The sequence below is a fragment of the Rhinolophus sinicus genome, chromosome 12, assembly GCF_057876585.1.
Source record: "Rhinolophus sinicus isolate RSI-liver-muscle chromosome 12, RSI-T2T, whole genome shotgun sequence".
Taxonomy (NCBI): domain Eukaryota; kingdom Metazoa; phylum Chordata; class Mammalia; order Chiroptera; family Rhinolophidae; genus Rhinolophus; species Rhinolophus sinicus.
The window spans coordinates 3619196-3639517 of record NC_142512.1 but is presented as its reverse complement, the minus strand read 5'-3'; the positions used below and the strand labels follow the sequence as shown (position 1 = coordinate 3639517).

Here is a 20322-nt window from a genome sequence, read left to right as displayed (position 1 = left end):
AAAGAGGACGGTAGCGGAGTATCTTAGGTTGTGGCGGTTTCTCGGTGATTGCGCGCTGTGGGCTGAGGCGTTTACGGTGGTCGGACGAAGCTGTGACGTAACATAGCGACAGCGTTGGCAGTCTGAGCGCACTCCTGTGGAGGGAGCCCTTGGTCACGGAGGTGTCGCAGCGCGGAGACAGGTTGCTATTTGAGGGCGCTCTCTCGGAGCCCTTCACGAGTGGGGGAGGGGCAGCGGACGACGAGCGGCCCCGGTCTGCGCTTGCGCAGGCACCCCTGCTGAGCCGGCCCGCACGCACGCGCATGCCCGCTGCGCGCGGAGCCGCGGTGACCGGCAGCACTGCGCGTGCGCGCTGAGGAGCCCGCTGAGGAGCGGCGCTGGCGGACGTCGGGCGGGCGGCGCGTGACGTCGTGAGGAGCGCTTTAAAGTGCGGGTCGGGCCGGGCATCCGGAGGTCTGGTCCGGAGTCAGGCGGATCCAACGCAGCGGCCCAACGCGGCATGAGGCGCTGCCGGCGCCCCTGCCCCCTGGGACGCGGAGAAGGTGGAGGAGGAGGAAGCCCCGTTGCCGCCACCGCTGCATGACCCGCTGCCCCTGAGGTTCGAGCCCTTGCCTAGCCCCTCGACTCCCCCCGCCCGCCCCTCCGGCCTCGCATGGGGGCCTGGCGTTGAGGACCTTCTTTCCTCCGGGGGCCCCGGGGCACGTCCCCCGAGAGCCATGCCCGGCCGCCCTGCCCGCCCCGGAGGACCCTAGAACAGCGTCGCGGGGCCATGGCGGCCGCCAGCGGTTACACGGACCTGCGTGAAAAGCTCAAGTCCATGACGTCCCGGGACAACTATAAGGCGGGCAGCCGGGAGGCAGCGGCGGCCGCGGCCGCCGCTGTGGCCGCCGCCGCCGCCGCCGCCGCGGCCGCCGAGCCTTACCCGATGTCCGGGGCCAAGCGCAAGTACCAGGAAGATTCGGACCCCGAGCGCAGCGACTACGAGGAGCAGCAGCTGCAGAAGGAGGAGGAGGCGCGCAAGGTGAAGAGCGGCATCCGCCAGATGCGCCTGTTTAGCCAGGACGAGTGCGCCAAGATCGAGGCCCGCATCGACGAGGTGGTGGCCCGCGCCGAGAAGGGTCTGTACAACGAGCACACGGTGGACCGGGCTCCACTGCGCAACAAGTACTTCTTCGGCGAGGGCTACACGTACGGCGCCCAGCTGCAGAAGCGCGGGCCCGGCCAGGAGCGCCTCTACCCGCCGGGCGACGTGGACGAGATCCCCGAGTGGGTGCACCAGCTTGTGATCCAGAAGCTGGTGGAGCACCGCGTCATCCCCGAGGGCTTCGTCAACAGCGCCGTAATCAACGACTACCAGCCCGGCGGCTGCATCGTGTCCCACGTGGACCCCATCCACATCTTTGAGCGCCCCATCGTGTCTGTGTCCTTCTTTAGCGATTCCGCGCTCTGCTTCGGCTGCAAGTTCCAGTTCAAGCCTATCCGGGTGTCGGAACCTGTGCTTTCCCTGCCAGTGCGCAGGGGGAGCGTGACTGTGCTCAGGTAACCACCTGGGAGGTGGGGACGGCCCTGCTGCTTTAGCTGCCCACCCTGACCCAGGAGGCAGCAGCTAATGTAGGAGCCTGCGCTTTACGGTTCTGACCCATTCTTCTGTTTCGTGGGTGTGGTGAGCGGAACGGAAAGGATCTGCCTTTAAAACATGTACCAAGAGAGCAGGCAGGGACGGCTCAGGGAACCGTCTAGAATTTGTATCGGGAGGGTAGGTTTGACAAGATCAGGGACCTGACTGAGAATCTAAAGGCATTTTTCCAGAAGGCTAAGATTTTAGGAGTCTGCCCCTTTGTGGTTTTTAGCAAGTCTCTTCTTTATTCTTGGCCTCCATTTTCAAATTTATGTTAAAAAAAAAAGTTGAATTTACCATTTTAAAGTGTTTCCAACTCTGCCATTCATGGTTGCCTTGACAAGAGAAAGTGTTCATGGATTCCGTAACAGAGAAAATACTCACAGAGGAAGGCCCCTGATCATATTTAATTGGTAGACGTTCTCCATTCCCAAGAGGGGGAGTGACTTCCCTGGAATTGAACAGAGTTGTGGTTGGGCCAGGAATCCAGTGCAGCCCACTCTTAAAACCCAGCCCCTGCTGGCTGTAGAGGAGCCCATTGGTCCTTTGTAAGAATGTGTTATCTGTTATCAGGACTAAGTGAAACAAAGTAAAGCTGGTTTCTTTACCTGGAGTTCGGTCTAGTAATTATGTCAGCAGCAGAACTTAGGTTCTTGGCCTATTTTGTATCCCAGACCCTGCTGAGAATTACTTAGTACCCTGGTTTCTAGAGACTTCCTGCTGGAACACCTTTGCTGTTTATATGAAGCAGAACATTTACTTGGAAGCTAAGCTGCCTCCTTCTAGCCCCGAAACAAGTACAGCTAGCAATGGATTCAGTAATCCGCAAACCTCTTCGGGAGGTCTAGACTCCAGTTGTTCTGAGTAGCTCGGTTGACCCCCAAACTCTAGTACGGGATCAGGACACAGATTTTGTTGTGAGCAGTCTAACCTCGGAAGTGCAGTCATGCCGTAGCCTGTGGTTATGGGGAGAAGCAGGGTCCCTGGAGCCCTCTTAATAGCATGAGCAGGTCATCTAGTTTGAGTTGAACAGCTGAGGCTGCTTTCATATCTGGGGATGGCGGCAGATCGCCAAGGTCTCCTGATGGGGAAGTTTGGGAAGTTAGCAGCAGAAGCAGTACTTTGGCTTCCTTACGCATCACTTGCCGCTTTGTCGTTTGGGCTCTGGAGCTTCTCCTCAGACCTATACGTGGTGCTCCTACATTGATGGATTAGCGAAGCCCTTTAAGATGGGATTTCTAGGGCAGATCCTCCCAAGTGGCGTGGAGACAGCTTGGTGTGTTGACTTCATGGCAGGGTGCTAGCTGCTGAAAGGAACTAATGCACGGCCGTTTGGTCTCTTACAGGGATGTTGCTTTCCCCCTAGTCACAGGCCTTCCGGGTGGTGGTGAGGTCTGACAGTAGTCGGGAGTGTGATGGGGAGATCACAAGAGGCAGCTTGTGACTGAGACGCCCTCCACCCCTGTATTGAAGAGCAGCAGTTTCAAGTTCTGAAAATGCAGGTCTGTTAGTGATCAGCAACAGGATTGCGTCATCGGGAAAATTCTCCTCATCTTTTCCTTAGAAAAGTCCTAAAGCTTTCCTAGTCCCTCCAACCCCTCCTGGGTTCTGACTTGGCTGTGGAGTTTGTGTGGGAGGCTCAGCCATGTCCTGAAAAGTGCTGCCCCAAGCTTTGAATCCTCTCATTTGCTTTGGGATCTTGTGGGTGTTCTCTGAGCTGGCTTTCCCGTCTGTAAAGTGGGGGTGATGCCAACTTTCAAAGCCTACTAGAATTCAGTGTGATTTGGTGTGTGATACAGGGCCTGGCGTAGGGTGGAGGCTTGCTTTCATGCACAACCATTTAATGGTTCCCTGCTCTCTCTTTGGGGAAGGGGCCAGGGTTGTGGTGGAGCCTAAAACATGGCTCTTCCCTTCATGGAACTCAGCACAGTGGAGGCCGCAGACAATTACAGCCCAGGAAGGTAACTGCGGGAGTACATTGAGGGGGCACATCTTAACCCATTCTGGAATGTCGGAAGTTTGGGGGAGGAAGTAAGCTGGAACTTGAAGGGTAGCTAGGAGTTAGCCTAGCAGAGAAGGCCTTGGCAGCAGTAGCAGGGACTAGCGTCGGCAAGGGGCTGACGAAGTGCATTGTTAGTGCTCACATCCGCCCTGGGCCTGAAGTCGAGACTTTGCTGAGCTGCCTTGGGGAAGCTCTGCTAGATCAGAGCTCAGCTGTGCTGGGGACGTGTTGGGTTGGCTCATTCTTTGCTGAATGAGGGCTGTCCTGTGCATTGCGGAATGTTTGCAGTATCCCGGTCTCTAGGCATGAGATGCCAGTGATACCTTCTGCGACAACCAAAAGTCTCCAGACGTTGCCAGGCGTGCCTTGGGGGGGGCAGAATCATCCGTAGTTGAGCTCCACGGCGCCAGGGCTCTGACACCCCACTAATTTAAATCTTACAGCCCCTGCTAACGTAGCGCTCCCAGCTTACTTGGTGTGCGGGTGAGTGAGCGCCTGCCTGTGAGCCGTGGTTCTCTTCAGATGGTGCTTGGGCTCTTCCCCAAGCTGGTCACAGGTAGCCCTTGTTTTCAGTTCCTAGTGGTACGGACCCCAGCCCAGGGGTGAGGGCTGATGCAAGGCTGCATTTCGGACGGGAGCCGAGCGGCTGGGGGGGCTCTGGGAATCTCATGACGCAGACTCCACTGGTCGCTGGCGGTGGTGTCTGGAGCCGTGCGAGGCAACATGGCAGGACTGCAGTTTTATATTCAATGGTTGTCAGTGTGATGTTGGTGTGTGGCACCCGTTGACTCAGCAGTGTCCAGACGTGGGCATTTAGAGCAAGGCCTCACATCCCTCTGGAAGTGCTTCAAACTTCTCTCCAAACCCACTTGGCAGGTGTTTTTCTTTTTTGTCACCTTCCCATCTTAGGCCTGGTTGGATCCCCTGTTAGTGCTGTTTTCTAGGAAAATAAATATATTTTATCACCTCTTCATACCAATTCATCCCACCTTCTTTCTCCTGTTCCCTGTGGGGTGAATGGGCAGATTAAAACAGATTTCAACTGGGTTAATTAGAATAATTACCTCAAGGCTAATTGCTGACTTGCTGCTACCTTTGATCATTGCTGAGTGGTCTGTGTTTGTGGTGGCCACATACCAAGACCCAGGTCTTAGCCACCTGTCTGGAAATTTCTGTGTCACCTGGCCATGGGATACGCAGAGGTGAGCTCAGCCTGTGAGTCCCCAGTTAGCAGTTGATACTGGGTAGAGTGGGCACCCCTGTTAGTTCTGGGCTAAGGGCTGATCTTCTTCAGCTGCTGAAAGGAAAATTTAGCTTTCTGGCTTAAAATAGTTGGGAAAGTAGGGCAGATAGGTCTGGGCCACATCTCCTGTGTGGAATCTTCTGGTTCCCTGGGAGGGGGAGGGACTCGAGGATGAAGTCAGGGCTGTGCATTCCCGGGAGCAGCTCTGGGCCGTGGGGGTCGGCTGCCCTTGGTTCTGCCGGACCTGACACCAGGCAGAGGGCAGCAAAGGAAAGGAGCTGCAGGCGCGCCGTGTCTTACTTACGAAGCTCCGAGCAAGCGGAAGGTGAACAGGGTGGCCGTTTCCGGCTGGGCAGTGGGTGTGCAGCCGTCGCTGAGGTGCGGTGCTTGCTCTCGGGGGGCCTCTTTGCAGACTTCTTCCGTGGGAGTGGGTGCTCTGTGTGTGTCCTCTGCTGAGGTCGGTGAAGCTCCCAGGACAGATTGGATCTTGTCACTGGGAAACACAGATGGGCTTTTCTTCTACCCCTCATTACCTACTCCCCCACCCAAAACCAAAAAACCATGACCAGTGTAGCACAGACACCGAAACCAACAGTTAAATTGGAGTTCCAGTGTCACCACTTTAGGTGTTTGACCTTGGGCAAGTTATGTAATCTCCTTGGGCCTTAGTGTTCCTCTGCACAATGGAGCGATGCGTATCCTGGCGTTGTTCCTGAAGATTGAGTCTCTCACGCTGCTGAAGTTCAGGTGAAGTGTGTCGAGATCAGCTGCCTTCCGGACTCAGCTGCGCTCTCCCTCTGTACCTTGGTGTGTACGGACCTGGGACTTGCAGCAGGTTTGCCTGGTTCCTTCTGGATTCAGAAGCCTCAGGACTCGTACCAAGTTAGGCCACGTGCCTGGGAGGTGTGGTCTGGTTATAACGTAAACCTGAGCTCACAGTTGCAGCCTGTGTACGCGTGGTTGGCCTGCTGCCTCCGAAAGCCTAAGCTGCTCAGTAGTGCTGGCCTGTCACTGGTGAGAGGCTTGGGGGGCTGCCCAGAGCAGGACGCCCCTGCCGGAGGGAGGCTGTCACAGGCTGGTGTCTTCGCCAGTCCTTCCTTCCATCTCGGGTCTGTCCTATGCCAGGTAGGGCAGAGTCGAGTCGATGGGAAACGGTGGCCACCTTGGAGATGCGCCTTACCAGCTCAAGTCTCCCAGACTGTCCCCTGGAGGAGAGACGTACAGTCCCCGTACTGAGTTTTCAGGTTCCTCATTGAACCTGCACCTAAGCCTCCGAGGAGTGACTCGCCGGGATTTCTGTTTCACAGGTGTAGACGGCGAGGCTTCAGAGCAGTAAAGCTGTTGAGCTCAACACGTATTTCATTGTGTCCACCGTGTGCAGAGATGAGTAAGAGCTTTACAGAGCGTTGTCTTGTAGGGAAGACAGGCTCCACCAGGCCAGATGTAGCAGTAGCGAGGCGTGGGTGGGCAATGTGGGGGAACCCAGCCCCGGGAGTTGAGGAAAGCTTCCCAGGGGCGGAGACTCAGGAGTGGAAGGTGCAGAGCTAGTGGGTGACGCAGCCACGTGCTGTCTGTCGTGATGCTTGTGGCATACTAGTCACTGCTGCGTGGGGTGCGGGGGGCGCAGGGGGGCTCAGCCAGGCAGGCTGACCAGCTCGAGGTATTTCCTCCTTTCCTTGTCCTGTGAAAACAAAACAGCAGGAAGCGCTGGCACTTCTCATCACGCTACAGGTAAGGTGGGCCCAGGGCGTGTTAAGTTCCAAGCTGGCAGACTGGGACTTGTAGCGAGTAGGTTCCTTAGCAGTAAATAAGCCTCTGCTGGACACTTTCTGCTGAAGCGTGGCCAGAAGAGGGTCCCTCGGTCAGGACATTGCGCCTCCCGCCCCAGAGGAGCCTGATACTTTGAGGAGGGCTCAGTGGGCTGTGGCGCAGCTGCCAGGGAGGCCGAGAAGACCTTGCTCATGAACTCGTCAGGCGGAGCCAGAGCCACGGTCACCTTCGTGGGCTCCTGCAGTCTTACCTCCTCACGAGTTCTTCTGCGGCCTGGGCTCTGGCGGGAACCTGGCAGGGCTTGGTGTTCATTCTAGAGCCCTTTGGGGGTGGGGACAGTTAAGGTTTGACAAACACCTGGGTTTGCTCCAGAATGGCGTTAAGGGCAGAGTTTCCTTGTTGCAGATGGGAAAGCAGGCCCCTCAGTAGTCGAGTCAGGCAGATGGGTACCACTTGTTAACAGTGGGGAAGATGCCCGCATCCAGCGCTGCAGACCTGGCTTTAGGAAGGTGCCTCGCAGGACCTTTGGGGAATTGGACTCAACATTTGGGGAAGTCCTGTGTGTGTGTGGCTCTCTCTTGCATCCCAGACCTGACTCCTCGATGTGGAGTGACGAGAGCATAGGAGAGCTAGAGCCCCTCACCCTGGGCATAGGGCCCAGGTGGTCTCTGCTGCTGGCAGGTGCCCGCGGCGGGGCCTGGAGCGCATCTCTTGGGCAGGTGCTGAACCCGAGGCTCTGGCTTGTGTCAGGTATCTAGTAAGTGGGAGTGGGGTACCAGGCACCCTGCATTGTCTAACTTAATTCTCCCACTGCCCACTTCCAGGGGTGTCAACCATGTTGTCATATAACTCTGTAATCCTGCCTGGGAGGGAGGAGGCACTGTCCCCCTTTAAAAATTTTATAATCATTAATGGCCACAAAAGAATACCTAAGTTACAAAGCATAACAAAATGAATGCCTACTGTTGTCCATATTACAGATGAAGAAACGGGGGCGTAGGCCCAGCCTATGACTTAACCAAAGTCACAAATCTAGCAGGTGACAAAGCTCAGGTTCAAACCCAGGTCTGCTCAGTGCCTCAATCCGTGTGGCGTTTCTCACTGAGGGCCTCCAGGTAGTGAGAGGTGTAACTTAAGAGAAAGTCTTTGGTCACTGCTCGGTTAAAGGCAGTGGATTCATCTGCTATCGTTATTCTAAAATCCTTTAACATACTAATGCTTTTTTAAACTCTTTAATATTTTCCAATTTTGATTTGACTGTGGACATTTGTCCATAGTCTCGTGTGACTGATGTTCACAGAGAAAACTGAAAAACTCTGAATTAGGAGCAACTCTGGGGGGAAATTCCTAAGACAAAGGTTCTTTTTTCTGCCCCTAGTATGGCCTCAAATCAGATTCCAAATCAGAGTGCTTCCCTCTCAGACTTAGTTTCCATTTGCTCTTTCCTCTAGGTCTTGCCCAGGGTCGGGGTAGCCGGGCCATTTTGAGGAGTACTTGCCTGGTCTGGTTTTTCTGACAGTTAAGCATGTGTGTTTAAACATGTGTCCCTTGAGAAGGGAGCCGATTAGCAGCCATGTGGAGACAGATTTGTTGTCTAGGGATGGTCAGTGGAATCCTGAGAAGGAAGAGAAGGTTGAGCAAGGCCTGTGGCCAAGTGTGTTTCAAGTGTGTAGAATGGCCTCAGCTCAGTGGAGGAACTTGGGGCTGGGGTGACCCGTGGGTACCAAGCTCCCATGTATGTGAGGGGCTCGGGAAGCTGAGTTTGCTTCCACAGTTTCAAATTGAAAAGACATTAGCTGTGAACAGTCATGTACATTCAGTGGTCTGGGAGCACTTTTAAAAATCATATAACTTGATGAAAATAGGTATTTGTGATGGAAATTCTTAAAATATCCCAAACACAGCTGTCTTGAAGATTTTGAATTCCCCCCGCCCTCCAAATGGAGGTTTTTGAAAGCTTTTTTTCAAGTAAACAAATTCTCTTTTTGAACGTTGCAGTCTTATTATCCTTAGTGACTCAGTGCTGTCAGCGTCTGCCGTGGCTTCCTCGGCAAGTCGCAGGGTGGGGACAGGGAGGGAAGTGTCACCAAGGTCTGGCCTCAGTCACTCCAGCTGCCTCCACAGTGACTGAAGGTGCACCCTGTTGGAGGTCCTTTAAAAGAAGGGTTCCTGGCCTGTGCATGTAGATGCCTGCTTCCGCTTCTGCCTCAAGCCCTCCTTTGCCCATCCCAGGTCTTCCTTGCACAGTTTCTGGGTATAAGTGTAGTGGAGCTTCACGTGTTGTTTCTCTTCCATGTAGATCTTTGAACCTCTGAAATAATGGGGCAGAGGGTGGCCATAAGACCTGGACTGTACTTTTTCTCTGTGCCCCCCGCCCCCGGAACTTGGGTTGTCTGCCTACTCTCCGTGCTCATAGGCTCTGTGTTTCCTTTCAGTGGATATGCTGCTGATGAAATCACTCACTGCATACGGCCTCAGGACATTAAGGAGCGCAGAGCGGTCATCATCCTCCGAAAGTAAGTGCCCTGGTGCCGGCAGCCGCAGGCCTATCGGAGGTGCTCTTAGAACTGGGCTCCTCTGTATCAGCAGCGTGGCCTCGTGAAGCCTGGAAGGGGAAAAGGTTGGAAGGCGCTTTGGTTTGAATTCTGTGAGGATAAAGCTGTTTTTGTCTTTTCTTCAACAGAAACTTAGGTTCTGTGGCTGTTTAACCAGGAAGTTTAAGACTGAACCAAAGCACACGCTCCTGGTGTTTATGGGAACAGCCTTAAAACAAGATTTGGGGAACAGTTTTCCAACCCCCCCCCCCCATTCCACCTTCTCGATCCTTATTTGTCATGTGCTGTTGCTGATTATTTTTAGACTGTGCCTTAGCAGCCTGCTTTACAAATGCCTGGGTTTCCGCTTTTGGGAGGAGCAGGGAGTGAGAAGCGGTAAGGAGCGCGGTCGGTGACGCTGCCGTGCTCTGCAGGCACGTAGCGTGTGTCTGTCCCTCCTGGCCGGGGAGTCGGGAAGGACTGCTGCCAAAGCCGGCCGCTCTTCTTTCTGCTCGTGGGGTGAATGGACTGACCGAAGCAGACTGTGGGTCAGGACAAGTCTGCCTTTCGAGGGGACTCCTGAGAGGTGGCGCGATCGCCCGGGTGGGAACCCCCGTGAGGAGGGCGCGGGGTCTGTCCTGGGGCTCACCTTTCCTTCTTCTTTTTTTCAATTTAAATAAACTTCGTTCATTAGAACAGTTTTAGATGTGCAAAAAGTGGTGAAGATGGTACTGGGAATTCCCGAGTGGCCCACACCCGTGTCCCCTGGTGACATCGTGTGTCGCTTGGCGTGTTTGTCACTATCAAGAGCCAATATTGATCCATGAGTATTAAGTCCACACTCGACTCAGATTTGTACACAAGTGTGTTAGTTTTTACCTGATGTACTGGTTTTGTTCCAGGGTCTCACATTTAGTTCTCATGCCCCCTTAGTCTCCTCGTGGCTGGGACAGTTTCACAGATGTACTTTATTCGTGATGACACTGGCTGGGCAGGTATTTTGTAGAACATCTCTCAGTTGGGCTTTGTGTCCTGTGTGTCTCACGATTAGACGGGGGTGGAGGTTTGGTGAGGAAACCCACAGAGGGCGAAGCACCCTTTTTATGTCCTGACCTGTCCAGGGCCCAGGACTCACCTCTGTTGACGTTGACCTTGATCGCCCGACTGAGGCACGTGCATCAGATCGCTGCCCTCTAGAGTTACCCTATTTTTCCCAGCTGTGCCCGTCAGGGGGAAGGTCATTGTGTGCGGCCCACACAGAAGGACGGGAGCTAGCTCCACGTCTTCAAGGGGGGAGTAGCCGCACAAGTTACGTGGGATTCTGCACAGGAATTGTTTCTTCCCCCCATTTGTTTATCTCTTTATTCAGTCATTTCCTTACAGCAGTATGGACGCGGGGGTTTATTTGTGCTCTCCTGTTCCAGGTTTGACTCTCTTTAGTCCTCATTCTGGCTTGGCCGTCTTTTTAACGTTAGTCGCTAACTTGGGTACTTGGCCCTTTGGGCCTTGAACCCCAGAATAATGTGGTGGTGAAGTCTCTTTGGCATGGCTCTGCCACTTGGTCAAGTCAAAACTTGGAGTCTCTGTTTTATCACCTGTAGCCTGGAGGTGATTCAAATCTGTGGGACGGCACAGTGGTGCAGGCAGAGCGCTGGGCACATGTGAGGGCTCCAGACACGCACGGCTCAGTGTCTCTCCTCTAGCCCAAGTGTGTTCCCAGAACTCATCAGAGAAGGGTTTCTATCTGCCTTTTCCCTTTCTTTTCCTGTGATTCCCCGCGCAGGCCAAACCCCAGAACCTGGAAGTGGTGAAGCCCAGGGTGTAGCGCCTTACTGGGCATCCTGCCCACTCATTTCTTCTCGGGCTCTACTGGTACCTCCAGCCGCAGCCAGGGACAGCCGGCCCCCCAGGCCAGGAGCCTGGCAAGGAACTTCCAGGGGGATCAAGAACCAGAGCAGCACCTTCCAGGTGTTGCCTTCAGGCCTCTCCCAGTAGGCGATGTCAGGGAAGGCGGCATTGCAGGTGCGGTGGAGGTCAGCTTGCTCTCCCAGCGCTTTCCTTGCCCTGGAACGGTGGCTCCCCAACCTGGCCGCCCAGCCTGGCGGGCTCAGATGCTCCTTGGTAGCACTGAGTATCTATAGTTGATGAGCTCCCCCGAGAAGCTCTTTAGCCATCTGGGCCCCTGACTGTGGTCTGACCTCAGAATGGCTGTTGTGGGTGCCGGAAGCTCTTTGACCTGACTTGAGTGGTCCCAGGAGCCAGTCAGGGACTAGGCTGGAGGGGAGACACACGCAGCTTCGGTGTGAGAGGGCTGAAGAGGTGCGTGAGGAGGCCCCCGCAGCCTCCCCAGGCAGCTGGCGCACAGGCTGTTGCATCAAATCCAAGCCACTTTGCCTGTCCATCCAGCCTCATCTCTTCTGCTTCTCACATACGTTAAAGTACTTGCCGTTCCTAGTGTGCTCCGTGGGCTTGGGTCCTGGGCTCTTGGAACAGTGTGGCCTGTTGGGAATACTTTCCCATCTTAGGATGTTCATGTCTGATCCACACCCTACCCCCCAGAGGACCCACGTACACACACTGAAAGTTGGTTAACCTAGCCATCCTTGAAAGCTCAGGTGTTGACTGTTTTTTTTTAAACTTTTTTAAGTGTGTTTTTCCAGGACCCATCAGCTCCAAGTCAAGTAGTTGTTTCAGTCTAGTTGTGGAGGGCGCAGCTCACACTGGCCCATGTGGGGATCGAACCGGCAACCTTGTTGTTAGGAGCACCGCGCTCCGACCAGCTGAGCTGACTGCCCGGCCCGGGTGTTGACTGTTCTGACATGCAGGGAGCATCACATACATGCCTGTGGTCCTCTCCGCACACCCCTTCCCTCTACACTTGCCATTGTGAGTTTCCGAATCTGCGTTCTGGGGACAGAGACGTCCTTTTTCATCTAGGGCTCAGCACGAGGCCTGGCCCAGAGGAGGAGCAGCTCCAGAGTAGCTCAGGGGCTGGTCTTAGAAAAGGACAAGCTGGTGACAGGACGAAAAGGGGAGCATCCTGGCTCAGATGTTGCCCAGATACTGGGTATGGCCTTGGGGGTACCTGGCTTACTTGATGTCTTCTGGTGAAGTCGTGTGCAGATGGGTGCAATTTGGGCATTGAGCCTGGCCCTGCCCGCCATAGGCAGAGGGGTACAACCAGTCCGTCTGCCCTTAAACAGGCTTCTGAGGGCGGGCCTTGGGGCGCTGTCACTGTCTCAGGTCTGGCAGAGCTGGGATGGTCTTTCTCGGTGTCATGGAGGGAAATGGGGGTGGCGGCTGCCAAGTGCTGTCTGGCTCAGCACAGTGCAGCTCTGCTGACTGGCTAATGCTGTCGTCGTCGTGGTCGTGCGAATGGTGCTGTCACTTCTCACAGGGAGGCCGGGGAGACTGGGCGTGACGTGAGCGCTTGTGGAGGAGTGAGGTCCTCGGGTTGCCGTTTAACGTAACAAGCTCTGGGAGGGCACGACCAGTGAGGGCGGAGTGAGGTCTAGAACCGGGGGCTCCTGGTGCTGGGTATGGTGGTCCCTTGGTGGTTGGCACAGGCACAGTCCAGCGCCTGCTGCTGCCCGTGTCACTGGTGTGGGTGGTGAGCTTAAGAAACAAAGTGACATCCAGAGGGCTTTCTTGCCCCTGCTGTGCACATTGAGAGCTGGTGAGCTAGAGCGTTTTCAGGGGCCAGGGGGCTACTCCAGAGAGCGGGGTGAGGCGGTAGCTGCAGGCTGGTCACCCCTCAGCACCCTTCAGCTTCCCTGAGTGTCACTGCCCCCGCCCATGAGCGTGCTGGGCGGCCCGCCTCTCTGTTAATCATTGGTTCTCCGGCGGGGAAGCCAGACCGAAGCTTTTTGAAGATGTGCTTACAGTTTCAGATCACTGGTTAGAGAAGGCAGGGGCTGGCCAGCTGCTGGGGTGTAGGAGTCATTGGGGCCGGGGGGTGGGCGGTTCCATGTTTTCCACAATCCCTGATGTGCAGCCTTCTGAAGGACCTTAAGAGCTGCCCCATGTCTAACACTCAGCTCCTAGGTGCTGGGCGCTGGGTGCAGCACGGCGTGCACATGAATCCTCAGCGCAAGCTGTGTGAACCCCGGAAAGGGCTTAGGTGGGAAGCGCGCTGCCTCGGGTGATCTGGCTGGTCTGGAAGGATCTGTGAGCAGTGATTCCTGACTTGGAACATGGAGCATTGACCGTGCACAAGCACCGGAGGCAGGCCTGCAGGGAACGCAGCTCCCTTAGTGCTTGGTGTGCGGTGGGTGGGCAGCGCAAGCAGAGTGAGCGCGTCCCACAGGCATGGTGTGTTCCCTGGGGCCCAGCAGAAAAGAAACAAAAACACAAAGTTACGTTCAGCTTGGGGGGGGGGGGCATGTGTAAGGTGGGGTCGTGGTCTGGCTCCTGAACCCGACCTTGCTGCTAGGCGGGAATGGTCAGCTCAAAGGCCGGAGGCAGGAAGTGTCGGGGACCGCTGTGGTTGAGGGGCGACGGAGAAGGAGGCCTCGGATCAGCATTTGATCATTAGGAGACGGCTCTGGCCCTCGGAGCCGTCTAGTTGGTGGCCACTCACCAGTCCCTGGGTCTTCAGGAGGCCCCCCCGGCTGCACCGGGTCTGCGTACACTATTCCTGCACGGTTAGCCTCTCCGGTTACGTAGCTGAAGTGGTCCAGGCAGTGTGAATACACTTCCTGGTCAACTGAGGCCCAGCTCACATGAGGCAGAAGCTGGCACAAGCAGCGGAGGTTCATTTGCCGAGTGTTAACCATGGCTGGTGTGAACGGACTCTGCTCGTGCCAGGGACATGCTTAGTGTGGTCTCTTCTCATTCCCTTCGTCCTCCGGGGGAAGGGCAGACACCTCCTCGCCAGGGATGGCTCTCCAGAGAAGTGCCACCTGAAGTGAGTCAATATGTGGGCTCCAGGCAGCCACAGAAGAGGCTTAGGGGCAGACAGTTCAGGCAGAGGAGAGGCTCTTTATAGAGGCGTGCAGTCTGGGGCTCTTAGGTAGGACTTTCTAGAACACAGTAGAGATGGGGTGGAGCAAGCGATACATTCAAAGCGAGTCAGAAAAGGCTTTGTGCTGTGCCAGCGAAACCTGGTTGGCGCTGGGGAGGCGGTGGCGTGAGAGATGTGCAGGGAAGAGACTGTGTGAGAAGCTAAGCGGCTGGTGTGGTCGTTCGGCCCAAGGGGAGCTCCTCCCTGAAAGCAGGGCAGCTCAGATGCGAGACTGTGTAGATGGGCCGAGGGTGAGAATGGACGCTGTCCTCTGGCCTCCGTCCCTCAGGGATGGCCAGCTCTTGGTGTCCCTGACCGTGGCCACGCCTGAGACATCACCCTCACGGAGACCCCAGCCACTGCTTCTGTTTGCACGATTCTTCTCCCCTGTGCCAAGGGGTAGCCCGCCTTTGTGTGCTGGTCCGATGAGTGTGCCCACATGCATACGCCCTGCCCACGTGGCAGCCTGACCAGCCTGTCATGTCCACACCTGTACAAGGAATAAGGGAGCAGTGAGAGCATCGGGGTGTGAGTGGCTCGGGCTCCTGGCCTGGCTCTGCCCCTCTCGCTGACTACAGGGGTTACCTGCGCCCTGTGTTCTCGCCTGTGAGTGGGCGCAGTTGTGCTGGGGATGATTCCACTGAAGAGCGCCGAGCGGGTTCCCTGCCCCTTCCTCACCACAGCCCCGTGGGCTTGCTCAGGTGGGGCTGAGGGAGGCTGGCCGGTCCACGCCCAGTGTGAGCAGAGGCACGTGCCGCGGGAGGAGAGGGACACCGGTGGCCCCGGTGGGGGAAGCCAGCGTGGTGTCGGGCCTCCTGCTTCTTTGACCCTACCAAGCCGGAACTAGGGGATCCCTGGGCTCTCATGACGCGGGCCCTGTTACCTGGCTGGCATCTGTGGAACCCGGGCTCTTGGAGCTCTGCGTTAGGCCCGTGTGTACGACGTGGTGCCAAGCAGGCTGTCCTTGCGGCCTGGGTGTCTTTCAGGCTGCGTATAGGAGGAGGTGTGGACCGTGTGCTTGGGGTGCCCTCCCTTTGGGTAACGCCTTCCTGTGCCTTTCAGGCTCTTCTGACCACGGCAGGCTTCTGCACCGGCCAGAACTGCCTTGTGGGGAGCAGGGTGATGTTGGAGGAAGATGGGGCTGGATACTGTTGCAGGAGAGAGTGGCCCAGGTCTGGCCTTTGGGGAGTCTGATACTCAGGGGTGCTGGAGCTTAGACCGAGGAGCCCTGGTCAGTCAGACAAGGGGTTGCTCAGAGGTGCCTGCCGCCCCCCCTCCTGCCTCCTCACGCCCTTGGGAAAGGCAGGCTTCGTAGCGCTAGGCTGCGGGGTGGGGGTGGAGCCAGAAGTTGGGAGAGTGGTTGGCAGCAGGGCCTGAAGTGCAGACTGGGTCGCCGTTCCCAGCGGTGGTCGTGGGCCCGGGCAGCGAGCCCGCCTGGGCTTCCAACACCATCGTCAGGTCGCAGCTGTGTGACTTAGGCCAGTGACTTGCTCTGTGAGTTAGCATTGCTTCTCACCCCCACGGTGGGCATAGCCCTCCCCAGCAGCTTCTCTGGAGGATTCCGTGAGTGATAAAGCAGATGAAGGGGGCACCTGGGGCAGAGTCAACTGCCTCCTTCCCCTCAGGTCCCAGGGTAACGTGTTATATTAGTGCCAGCTGGCACGTCGTCCCTTTATTGTGGCTTCCCCCATACCTTGGCCCAATCCCTGCTTTGTCCTGGGGGCTGTCCTGCCACCCTGGGTGACCTTCCTGGGTATGGCAGTCTGCCTGGGTCACCCTCACCTCCCCTGCCTGGCTGCCTCGCTGTGACCCCGGCTCACAGGTAACTCAGATCTGGAACGCAGCTCTTCGTTCCTGTTGCCACTCGAGGACGCCCAGGCCCGGCCCAGGCCTCTGCTGGAACGGGGCTTCCTTACTCCAGACTCGGGGCTGTGTGCACTGAACCTTGAGACGCCTGGCCTGTCCCTGGGAAGGCCGTGCTCTGACGTTAAGCTGCTGGTGGGCTCTGGGCTCGGGATCCAGCTGTAGCCTGGCTTCCTGCAGCTCGGTGGCCTTTTGGAAGTGGAAGGAGGACAGGAGCTTCTCTTGCTTTCTGAGATGTGCATCTAACAGCCCTGGGGGATGTGTCAGGAGCCGTTGGGGGCCCCAGAGCTTATACTGTCCCCAAAGTGGCTACAGGAGGCTGCAGGGCCATTTCTGATCATTCCTCCTCTGAGAGCTGCCCCTTGATGGTCACAGAGCTGTCATGTGGGGGTAGGGAGGAACAACCCCCGTAGGCAGGCAGAGAGCAGCAGAGCCAGCCCGTGTCCCTGGCCTGTCCCCCAGCCTCTCCAGCAGTCCTAGACCCATAATGAGGGGCTTGCCACCACTGCCCCTGGCTGCCCAGGCAGGCCGCCGAGTAGTAAGTAGCTCAGGAAGGCAGGGCTTGGCCCGCGTCAGCTGTGCCTGCGTGGCAGGGTGTGCTTGTGTTTTCCAGCCCCAGCCCAGAGGTGTGTAGGCCTGGCTTGGAGTCTCACCTGGGCTTAAACCTTTCTCCCGTGACTTCCAGCACATGTGACTTCCTGTCTTTCTGACCGTTTCCCGTCTGTATCGCAGGCCAGCCAGTAGGGGTGGGGGCGCGGTGAGCACTGCTCGCAGTTGTTAGCAAGAACGCCAGGAGGCCTAGGGCAAGGCATGGCTCGGACTCCCCGCCATTCTCTTCCTTAGTGTGCTTCTGAGGGTGTCCTTTGAGTCCTGCCCTGACCCCAGAACCTTTTTCCTCAGAAGCAAATTACTACTTTGTGCCCAGCAGCCTATGGGAAAGGTGCCTTCAGGCCTTCTGCCAGCTGTGCCCCCATCACTCATCGCAGGCCTAGCTCCTGCCCCTTGCTGTACTGGCCCCACTTGCCTGCCTTCTCTGTACCGTACAACGTACTTCGGGTTTCTCTGAGGTTTCCCTGGCCTGGGACTCAGGTCACGGCCCTCGCCACCGTCCTGCCCAGCTTCTCCAACCCCTCTTCCCTGTCCATACTTGCATGTTCTCCCTTTCCTGGGCAGTGTATTCCTTAAAACTCCCAGCTGGTGGTAGGTGGAGATTTTGCCTTCAAGAGCCCTGGCCTCGGTCAGTCTCGGCGAACGGGCAGAAGCCGCCAGGTGGCGGTGATAGGACCAGAGCCCGGTGCACAAGTGTGGAGCTGGGTCTGGGCTCTCCTGCTGACACAGCCTCAGTGTCCCCATGTGAGGGAGCGGGGAAGCTCACTGTTCCCCTGCAGCTCTTCACAGGCCTGGGCCAGGGCAAGCTTCTGTCTTGGGGTTTCCGGCCAGGATGCGGTCCAGTGGAGTCTGTGGTACCCACCAGTAGGCCTTCTTCGGTCCTCTGGCAGGTGGAGTGGACGCCCCTGGACAACCTCGCCTGAGTGGGGCGAGGTGGGGATGCCTCATCCAACCGAAGGAGCGCCCTGGGGTCTTTCCCCTGGGGCGGTAGATCCTCGTGGTGGAAGTCTCCAAACACGAGTATTCTCCATCCCTGCCCTTGAGCCTGAATCTAAGGAGCATCTGGAAGTCAGCGGGCCAATCGCTATGCAGCACGAGGAGACGGGGGCACCGAGCGCCGCTGCCGGCCTCCCGTTCAGCCTGGCTGCAGAGAGCCTCGGTCTGACAGGGTGTACACCCCACGAGAGTCCCGCTGGTCATCCCATGCCTGGTCATCCCATGCCTGTTTCTTTTGCAGGACGAGATTAGATGCACCCCGGTTGGAAACAAAGTCTCTGAGCAGCTCTGTGTTGCCACCCAGCTATGCTTCAGATCGCCTGTCGGGAAGCATCAGGGACCCCGCTCTGAAACCCAAGCGGTCCCACCGCAAGGCAGACCCCGATGCTGCTCACAGGTACAGCTTAGGAGCCGCGGGGTAAGATGGGAGGTGGTTAGGGGCCTGGCATTGCCCACCTCTCGAAAGCCTTGTGTGTGGTTCCCTGGGTAGGCGGCATTCACACGTCACCCCTGACTCATTGCCTGTATCCCCAGAGAGAAGGGGTTGGGCCGAGACTGGTAAGTGGGAACGCTTCGTGGCCTGCCCATGCCTCACCTTTTTTCAGTCCACCCAGCAGACAAACGCTCCTGTGGGTTGTACATAAGTGTTAGGAGGCAAACGCAAACTTGGAAGGTAGTGGGTAGGGACCCCTTTCAGGGGCTGGGACGGTTTCTGAGGACGTGCTGTTCCTGGCCGAGAAAGACCTGTGGGGAGGGCAGCGCAGGCAGGAGGTCCCGCGTGGCCTGCAACTCGGAGGCAGGAGGGGCGGGGGCAGAGAGAAGCCTGAGCGGTAGAGGCCACAGCGGGACCACGCAGCGTCCAGAGGCTGGCGTGGGGCAGGTCTGTGTCCGGCGGCCTCGGAGCCAAGCCGGCCCCACGTGTGCACGGTCACGGCTCAAAGCCAGGGGGGGCCGCGGGCACTCGGGGCCGGCACTGCGCTGCCCGCTTCTGCCCGCACCACCCCGTGGAGAGCTGCGGGCGGGGCGAGCAGGCCGCAGGCCCACCTGGGCGGTGCTCAGCCTCGGGTCCCCCCACAGGCCCCGCATCCTGGAGATGGACAAGGAGGAGAACCGGCGCTCCGTGCTGCTGCCCGCGCCGCGGCGCCGGGGCGGCCTCAGCTCCGAGAACTACTGGCGCCAGGCGGCCGAGGCGGGCGGCGACTGCTCGGCAGCGGCGGGCGGCCCCGCGCGCAAGGTGAAGATGCGGAGGCACTGAGGCCCCTCGGGGACGGCCTTCCTCCTCACCCAGCGCCCGCCGGCCTTGGGCTCGTTCGGAGGGGCTGCGTGGTTGGTTTCTTTGTGTTGATCCTTACATTATTTTCCTCGATTCGTTGCCTGATAAGGCCGAAGAGCAGCACTGGCTGGGACCTGGTTCTCATGTTCTTGGTGTTCCTGCTGGATGGAGAGGCTGCCAGAAGCTTATGCTGGAGTGGCCAGAAGAGGCCCGGGGGGCAGCCGACCTCACGTGGGGCTGTGTCAGGCTGGTTTTATTTAAAAGCATCAAAATGTTTCGGTTAAGAAAATTCTTGTTTTGCTTTCCGTGTAAATCTTTGTTGTAAATGAAATTCAGTCTCCTGCCCACCCGCCCGGTGTCTGCTGGGTTGAGGTCTCCTGGCCTTGCTGGCCCCACAGGGGTCCTGCTGTCCTCCCACCTCCCACCTGCTCTCCAGGCCCCAGAAACTCACGCAAACACCCTCTTCTTCCTGTGGCAGAGTCATTCAGGGTGACGGGGCAGGGGCTTACCCAGTGCGAACCCCTGCAGCCACCCGGAGCTATTGACGGCGCTCGGGCGGCTTCCATGCCACGGGCCGCTCTGCCCACAGGCCCCTGGCTGCGCCCGTCCTGACCTCTCACCAAGAGCATAGGCGTGTGATTGTATGGGACAGTTAGACTTACCATGTCGGGGCAGTGTTAGGAATTGTTTCTAGCTACAGGGACTGGTGTCCTTCCAAGTCTAGCATTTGGGGTATGGAAAATTGTGGCGTGTGGTAGGGTTTTTGTTTCGTTTTGAGTTTTTATTTTTTCCTTTGATCTCTTGGCTTTTTCCTTTCCCTTTCCTTTCTCGTACATTGGCCAACTTGGGCCTTCTTCCCATGTCATCCCTGTAGGAAGGGGCCTGCCTCCCGTGTCCGCCTGCAGCACACATCCAAGGCCAGGGCTCAGGCCTGCAGACTGTCCTCTGCCTCGGGTGTGGGAGCAGGGGAAGGGGCTTATAAAAAATAGTAATGAAAGGGGGGGAAAAGTGAAGTCTTTGGCAGTTTCTGCCTACTCAGATCCTTGAAGGTTGCAAGGTTTTGCTGATCTAGATTCATTAGAAATGTCTCCTTGCCAGCCAGGGCCAAAGCCAGGCCTGCTGAGAACAGAGGCCCGCCCAGTCCCCAGGCTGCCACCACCCCAGGGGGACCTTATCTTACAGAAGCCCAGGCCCAAGGCTGCAGAAATCTGGGGCAGCCACCATCCAGAAGCCCCTCTCAGGGGCCAGGACTCCTTTGCCGGTGTGGATTCCTCAAGTTGGAACTGCATAACTAAAGCAGTTGCAGTTTTATTTTTTTTTACAGCTTTTTTCCCAAAAATGATTTGTAGTTGTGTGTGTGCAGCACTTTGCCCTGATATGTGTGCTCTACAATAAAAACCAAATCTAATATA

At 57.1% G+C, this 20322-nt stretch overlaps 1 protein-coding gene across 2 annotated transcripts; it reads left to right on the top strand.

Annotated features, from left to right (window-relative positions):
• On the top strand, positions 1-20322 carry ALKBH5 (alkB homolog 5, RNA demethylase). Of its 2 annotated transcripts, XM_019753755.3 has the most exons (4): positions 1-1539; positions 9069-9149; positions 17879-18034; positions 18715-20322. In XM_019753755.3, exons 1-4 carry the CDS (start codon positions 770-772, stop codon positions 18890-18892), a joined length of 1185 nt encoding a protein of 394 aa, XP_019609314.2. In that variant the 5' UTR covers positions 1-769; the 3' UTR covers positions 18893-20322. The 2 variants fall into 2 exon arrangements, with proteins under 2 accessions (XP_019609314.2, XP_074176622.1); XM_074320521.2 differs by lacking the exon at positions 9069-9149 and having other exon boundaries at positions 636-1539.